The sequence below is a fragment of the Gossypium hirsutum genome, chromosome A07, assembly GCF_007990345.1.
Source record: "Gossypium hirsutum isolate 1008001.06 chromosome A07, Gossypium_hirsutum_v2.1, whole genome shotgun sequence".
NCBI classification, from domain to species: Eukaryota; Viridiplantae; Streptophyta; class Magnoliopsida; order Malvales; family Malvaceae; genus Gossypium; species Gossypium hirsutum.
Window position 1 is genome coordinate 25,593,777 of NC_053430.1, and position 8,194 is coordinate 25,601,970.

At 33.0% G+C, this 8,194-nt stretch overlaps 1 protein-coding gene across 1 annotated transcript; it reads right to left on the minus strand.

The window, feature by feature from the left end:
• Positions 1-1,665: 1,665 nt before the first annotated feature.
• LOC107953083 (protein RETICULATA-RELATED 5, chloroplastic) lies at positions 1,666-7,912 on the minus strand. Its single transcript, XM_016888306.2, has 7 exons — positions 7,158-7,912; positions 6,554-6,683; positions 5,544-6,074; positions 4,358-4,465; positions 3,617-4,156; positions 2,535-2,648; positions 1,666-2,165 (listed from the first exon to the last, which is right to left on the minus strand). Exons 1-7 carry the CDS (start codon positions 7,733-7,735, stop codon positions 2,019-2,021), a joined length of 2,148 nt encoding a protein of 715 aa, XP_016743795.1. The 5' UTR covers positions 7,736-7,912; the 3' UTR covers positions 1,666-2,018.
• Positions 7,913-8,194: the final 282 nt, after the last annotated feature.

Here is an 8,194-nt window from a genome sequence, read left to right on the forward strand (position 1 = left end):
AGTATTTTGAATTAATGATTTTGAAATATTAGCATCTTAAAATCCAAGAAAATTTTAAAAATTTTCGACACTTTTAATGTCTTCAAAATATTAAAATAAAATTATTAGTTATTACGTATAACATAATATTATTGTGGATTGCCAAAAAGAAACTTTTTCAATCGTGAAACTATCAAAATACTTTTTTATTTTATATTAGTTTGTAACTTACTTTTTGTATTTATTATTAATATTTTTAAAATAACATGTTTTAAATAAATTTGTCATAAAACTATTTTAAAATTTTCTTAACAAAGTATTAAATTTAATTTATTTACTTACTAGATAATATACAATTAATTTATTGTAAATATATACGCTAATTTAGGATTTAGGATGTATTTGATAAAATAAAAATATTAAGTGTTGAAAATATAAATATTAAAATTTTAGGACTGAATTTTATAAGCACTAAATTTTTATTATAAAATTGTTTGATACATTAGTAAAAAGTAAACATTTAATATAATTAATTTATTTGATAATTATAATTAATATTAATTCATCGTTATACAATTTGCATTCATATTTATAATTATAATTAATAAACAATGTTTATTCTCACAATTTAGCAAGTTTGATTTTTTTTTTAATTATATTTTATCTAGTTGGTTACAAATTGCAAATCCATCTCTTTAAATACACTAATTAAAATAACAATATAACTAATAATATAAAATTGGTTTTGAATTTCGCCTTAGGCGTGTAGAAATTAAGATCATTAATCTCGAGTGAACTTATGGACCAATCTTATATATTTTAAAATAAATAAATAAAATATTTTTCTCATTTAAGTTTTGTTAAATGGATTAGGCACAATCCTTAGTTAATCCAAATAAAATAATTGATAAGATATTTTTTCTTATAATTTTTCTAAATGGAGTAGGTATGATCCCAAGTGAACACCAATTAACTTACTTTTCTATGTTACAAAGTTTAAATAAAATAATTGATAGAATTAGGTTTGATCCTAAATTAACATATTGTTTTTTGTACAATGTTTTAAATAAAATTAAAATAATTGATCAAGTTTTTTTTTATTTTTAAATGGATTAGGTATGGTCCTAAATTAACACGAGTTAACATACCTTTTTGGTATAAAGTTTAAATAAAACAATTGATCAAATACTTTTTTCTCAATAAGTTTTATTTAAAAAAAAATGGATTCGGTATGATCCTAAATTAACACTTACTTAAAATATTCTGCTTTTTGGTATAAAGTTGAAGAAAATGGAGGACAAGAAATTACATTAATAGGGTCTGAATAGTGACTATTAAGAGTGTCAACAAAAGACCTTATGCTATTGACTAATAATATACAGACTAAAAAAAACAAAAACCAATTTAGAAACTACAAAATAATACCTTGATATAAAATGTCCATCTTACAATTTTCAACAACACACCTCAATAGAATATCGTCTTTCATCAATCCTTTTAAAAGGTATGTCATTTAACATTACGTTTCAGCTGCTCATTTAGATGCTACTCAACCTCATCGGAATGCAGAGAGTCAAATAGCTTGGTCTAAGAAAATCTCTCTCATTTCTAGTTAACTTCTAAAATTTCCTGCTTTGCTACCAACAGAAACACTTATTATGGGTCCACATATATGAAGACAATTCATATTTGAAAGGCAAACTTTATAGTAGTGGCTTTACAAGGTAAATTATTGATGCTAAAATTTACATCAAACAATTTCATATACAGAAGAGCTTTTAATTCAACATATCTTGTTTTGGAGAAAATGCCCCAAAATCAAGGATGAAGCCATTCATTCTCTTATTACATGATTTTCAGCTTGCATTGAATCAATGTACTCGCAATATATTTTGTGGCTAATGCTCCTATCTCATCCTTGTGTTCTCCAAATTTTGAAAAAATTTTGTATTCAAGGGGTTCTTTATCTTGTGGTTCAGAGGGGCAAGAAAAGCAAAAAATAAATCACAAAATGACAACATAAAAAATACAGATTCACCTCACTGATTCTTGAATTCGTCGATATTGACCTCTTCTGCAGCACCGCATTCCAGTGCTGCTGGATTAGGAGAATCTGAAGTCAGGTAAGAAGGTTGTTCGTTCTTCCGAGTTTGCAATCCCGAGAAGCGAGCAAGATCAACCCATTGCTGTTGCATTCAAGTCAGCAACAAAACTACATTAATGTTCTAGACCTGCATGACTGTTGCTAGAGGACAAGGCTGCTATTATAAATGCCATCTCAATGTGCATTAATCAACTTTACCAAGCAATAGTCCTTGTGGAGACTTAAGAAAAATAAAACTCATATCAAATGGAAGCCATGCAGTTCATGTTCAAATTAAGTAACATAGTTTCACTGGCCACATAATTTAATGTAGTAAGTAACATATGATTACATAGTTTGCAATAATATAGTTCTCAGAATTACGATAATGTTGCTATAACATGACATTATCTAAAGGATCTAACTTAATAATCCTAAAGAAATGAAAGTACCAAATGAAGATAATTCTGACCTGAGTTCCCCAGTAAGAATTGATAGTCCGAACAAAAAAGGAAAGCATATTCACAAGAAAGATTTGAGAAGAAAATTCATCTGAAATTCGATGCTCCACGATTCCAGCAATAATCTGAAAATTTTAGTATATTTTAATTTTATATCAAGCAGATGGTAGGCAAAACTGAAAGTACAAATATGCATCAGTTGGAATGAGAGAGGTCATTGTGAATCTAGGTCTAAACCAGGGGTGCCAAGAGTTGGCCAACAGAAAATGCATCATATTGATCACGTGATTAGATAAATCATCTCGGTAGTTCCCAACATAAAGAAAAGAAAATATTCTTTTGCAATGAATACAACCGATATCATCAATAAATTATTACTAACAAATGCCAAAGTCTATGTTGCTCAAACTCAGGTGTGAATGTTGGACAAGGTCATGTTTCTAAGACAAGTAAATTAAATTTTCCAAGTGTTTTCTTATATTTGGAGAGCTATACTCCTGCTTCCATGCCTGCTTAATTGTTAGATGTGTCTGACACAATAAATGAACTAGAGGAAAAACAAGAGTCTAAAAATAGGGAGCACGGACAGACATTGGAACGACAGGACAGATACTGCAGCATAGTAGTTTTTAGAAAATTAGGACATGGGCACAGCAAGACATGGGAAAAATAACTTTAATACAATGAAATGCAAAAAATGTAAAATTGATACTTTTCAATTACATATTTACATGAAATAGCTTTTAATTTTTAAAAATTATTTTTGAATAAAAAATCTATTAGAACCAAATTGCTCATTGTTTATTCCGCATTTGAGAGAAAAAGCAAAAAAAAAAAAAAAAAAAAAACCATCATGCATCCATCAACATCCAGGCATGTCCAGCTGTGTTTGGCTATGTTTAACTGTCTATTTTTCTACTTTTTTGAGGTGTCCTGTGTGTCCAACATGTACTTCGCTGTGTCGGAGTCCAGTCCATGTCAGACGTGAGCATGACAAAGCAAGTCCATTTATAGGCCCAACATATGCCAGAAAGTTTTTTCATGATAAAGCAAGTTCTTGGCATCGCTGAACTTATGTGACAAGCATTCTTACCTGATAACGAAGATTTGCCGATGTCCCTAGAAAGCCTCCATAAACAAGAGCTGTTTTGAGTATAGGTGATCTTTTAACTTGTTGGTTAGAAACCAATTCTGGATTGAAGATTTTTCGAACTGCATACAAAATATTTGAGGAAGCCACAGCTCCAATGCTGGAAATAAATCCAACACTAGCCAGTTTCAGACCACCAACAAGCACAGATGCTAACCTGTGACTGATGTTCCAATCTTTCCCAGCAAGATTCTTCTGAAATGCATTATCAGGTATTGAACCAAGAAGACCTTTTATTGCATCCATGTTGTCAGCTCCATCAGCATTTGAGAGGAATGAGATAGTTGGGGCAGGAAGCCATACGGTAAAGAAATCAACAACTATACCTCGGGCCGTGTCTGTAATAACATAGTCAAGCTCTTCAAAGAAATTTTCTTTACGCCTCTCATACTGTGCTAAGAGAGTAGTTGTTATCGATATAGCTTCTTCTATAGCTAGTCTATGCAAGAACTTGGGATCAGCTAACAATCTTTCCCTGAATCCCTGCACCAAGATCATATATGGTTAGCTTGAGCACCTTTTGACTTGGACAATGTTGCAAGTGATTTGTTTATTCTTTCCACTTAAAACACATATAAGTATCATCTTCATTGGACTTGTGAATTATACAATAAACCATGACAATATTAATCTACAGATAATGGCATAATTACAATAAATTTCATTTCAAACAATTGAATATACCTGGAAGCGATGAGTGAGCTCTGAAATAAGAGGATATTGCTCCAGATCGAAAAAGTTCTGCAGGACCTCTGGAGATACTAAACCAAGGTCAAGTCCTTTTTGAAGGTCCTGTTGCAAAATTTTCACAATTAATCTTTACGAGCAGAGGTAAGCTTTGTCCTTAGTAATTTGATAAATGATAATTTTATAAAATATAAAATAATATTGGGGGGGAAAAGAAGGAAGAGAAAAGCTTTTAACCAACAAGGATACCATGTCAAAGTACTTAACCTACCATATAAATATTCTAGCAGCAATCAAGAAAATTAGTGGAACTGTGGTTCTTAGATTACAGTCAACCATAACACGAGATACTGCAGAATATGCAGTTACGTTGACAAACATCTAGGGAACTAACTATTATAGGAAAAATGACAATTTTTACTTGTTAGGTGAGTCATTTGCACTTGATAAAATAACCACTCCACACTTTTAAAAAACATAATAAACTAAGCGAAATTTCAGCGAACTTGATTTATAGTTGACTTATTCATATCATTCAATTATCATTAGTTCATTGTCCAATAAATATAAGCAAGTCAGTCACATTTATCATTTCCCTTTACCATCTGTGGATCTATTACAAGTAATGACAAGGTGGTAACTGCCATTCCAAAAGCATTTTTCAAGTATCTTATAGTATGCATATGAAAGATAAGTCATTTAAAAGTTCAAACTCTATTACTTCTAACATTTGCCAACATTCTGGAAGGAGCTGAGCTATATTGATTTAGCATCCAAAGAAAAGTCATACTTTTTCCTTAAAAGAGGTGGTAACCGTCCTTAAAAATATATATCAAAAAAGGTATCATTCAAATCGTGGTAATTGTATAAACCTTCACACGTTGATATTTATGAAGTTAAATGTGTGTATCCATGCATGTATTTCTATGTGTAAATGTGTGGATCCATGCATGTGTTTCTGTGGATCTTCAGCATAAAAATTTGAAAACATCAAGATTTTCTTTTGAACCAAAACATTTAAAAACATTTAAGTTAAAAATTGGTATTTAGAGGGATGAAACTTAGCACAAATCAACGGAACAACCTTAAGTCAATCCACCGATGCATCCAAAAAATATATATACCAATCAAGTCAAGGAGATAAAACATGCAATACTACCATGAAGGCTTAAGCACAGATAACCTGGGGTAGGGCATCTCGCTGCCTGCCAGCTGCATTCATGACTCGAGCAATTTCAGCACGATCAAAACAATTACGACTGCAAGGTCTGGCTGCAGAATACCACAAGAAATCAGCAACAGGGACGTCTCCCTCTCTTCTTATGTATTGCCTTTCAGGATTAAGAAGTATAGCCACTTGGTTCTTCTTCTGAATCTTTTTTGAAATTCTGGCAGGCAACCCTGTCCCTCTAGAACCAAATTGGACATGGTTTGCACCAGTCACAACTACTAACAAACTTGTGGCTCCTCCATCTGAAACTTCTTTCAGAATAATTTGGGACATGTTATATTCGTCAACCACTCTTGCTTGTGCAGATAAATATGAACTTGGACCGAAGGGAATTGACTGAGTCGGGAAATGATTTTCCATAGACGATCTACGTGAAATAGAACTAAAGCCTGATATGAAGCCTGAACCAGCTGGAGGAGAATATGCCTTACGCTCAGCCTTAGAGAGGCCACGAATACCTTCAGCTTGCGCAGTCCGTAGGATCTACATCAAATTAAATAGAATACTCCATATTACTATTCTCCTTGTGCACAGCCATACTGATAGAATGATAACATAATATTGGTAATTTGGTATGAATCTAAAACAGAAAAAAGAAAATTTTCTTTCTCCCTTTCTTATAACATAGGAGACCATAAATATCTAGGATTACATCAGAGGATATCCTCTCCATCCCTATTTAAAATTGAAACCCATAAGTAACCCAACCATAATAAAATAAAAATAAAAAAATCAAGTCTTCTGAACATGATGCAACTAATAAGACCTATTACAACAAGCTGACAAGATATTCTAGCCTTTTAGACACCCAAAATGGTGTAAATTAGATCAATCAGCTTTTCTCAACAAACCCAACAGGGTGATGAAGCAATAAGTTAACACCAAAAGGATGATGGCAGAGTTAATGCAAAAAGGATGAGTAGTACAGAATCCCCAGTGACTACATAACAACTTAAAATTACCTTTAAAGGAGTTCCACAAGCAACAAGGCGAACTTCATTATCGCGACAATAATTTAAAATGGGTTCATACTCCTGCCACCTTTGAGCTGACCAATGTGAAACATAAGATTTCAGTCCTTCTCCATCTATCCTGTCAACACAGAACTTTCAAAACTATAAGCCTTTTCAACACTTAAATACAGATGTTTCAATTTCTTTGCCGCAATAGATTGTCTCTATTTTTAACAATATACACACCAGGGTTCAAATAATGTGTTATGTGTGTGTAAATATGTATGATCAACTTTTAAGTTTTTCTACTAATAATATATGTTCAGTAATGCAACTATAATCATTCTGCCCGTACAATTTCGATTCAATCCAATACATCTATCATAATAATGGTTTTTCAACATATATATAACAATTGAAATTTTTACATTCAATAATTAGAAATTTTCAATTTACATGAAATCAGCATGTCAACATTTAACACGAATATGATTGCTGAATTAAACAGATATTAAGTGTGTAAACAATTATGAAATTATGTAAAACTAATTTACTTAGAGATGAAAAGTCATATATGTATTTAGAAAGAGAAGTCAATGCAATAGAAAGTAACCTTTTAGCCATAAACTGATCGAGTTGGTTTTGTAAATCGGAAGGAAAAGCTTCGAGAGCCAAAGCCAACGGCCTCTGGTTCTCAACGCAGCGTTTTTTCAAATTCTTAACAATCTCAAGCTCCAATTCTTTATCGTCTCTAATTGGAACTTGCTCAGCTTCTCCTAAATAAACAATCCTGGCATTCATCAACTTCTCCCACACTTTGCTCTTATCTTTCCCCACCGCCAACGGCTCCCCGATAGCTGTAGCGTCGTATATCCTCGCCGACACAAGCGCCTCCTCTACGACCACCTTAGGCGGAGGCGAAGTCACCGGAGAGGAAGGCAGCGTTATCTCCTCGGCCAAGGACTGGGATTGTTGTAGGAGGAGAGTGCCAGCGGCGGCGAGAAACGGAGTGAGGAGAACGGCGCGTCGAGAGACTGCGGAGGAGCGGCGGCGAGCATCGTGGGGGTTGTCGTGAGGGTGGAGAGAGAGAGTGAGGAGGCGAGTAAAGGAAGGGAGACGGCGTCGTATGAGAAGGTGAGGTGGGGATGAAGGATTAAAATTAGAGGTGATGATGTGAATGTGGGGTTTCATTTTTCTGATTTGGAGGAGGAGAGTGTCGATTAGTCGGAGTGGTACAACAACATTACATTACATACAAGGCTGGTGAGGAGAGGCTAGGAATCATTTGAGACTTTGGAAGTTTGTGTACGAGAATGAGACTCACACAACTTCCCCAAGTACCCAAACGAATAACCTATGGTGTTTTGAATGCCACGTAGGCTATGCATCTGCTACTCTTCTTTTCCCATATTATATGTCTTATATGGTAAAATTACAATAGAGGACCTTATATTAAGAGTTAAATTATTTAAAAATTAAGAAAATTAGTCTATACATGTTAAATTGGTCCTTATTGTTAAAATTTTTATCATTTATACGGTTAAAAACTAGTGTGTTGACGGAATAACAAAAAAGTGACATGTGGTATGTCACGTGTACCTAATTTTGATGTACAATGATCAATTTTTAACGGTAAAAATAAATAAAATT

Excerpts from the sequence above, each read along its gene's own strand:
- LOC107953083 (XM_016888306.2), bottom strand. The coding sequence starts at position 7,735 with ATGAAACCCCACATTCACATCATCACCTCTAATTTTAATCCTTCATCC. Across the intron at positions 6,075-6,553 it reads CTTGTGGAACTCCTTTAAAG|ATCCTACGGACTGCGCAAGC; the intron begins GTAATTTTAAGT and ends AATTTGATGTAG. Across the intron at positions 2,166-2,534 it reads ATTCTTACTGGGGAACTCAG|CAATGGGTTGATCTTGCTCG; the intron begins GTCAGAATTATC and ends TGAATGCAACAG.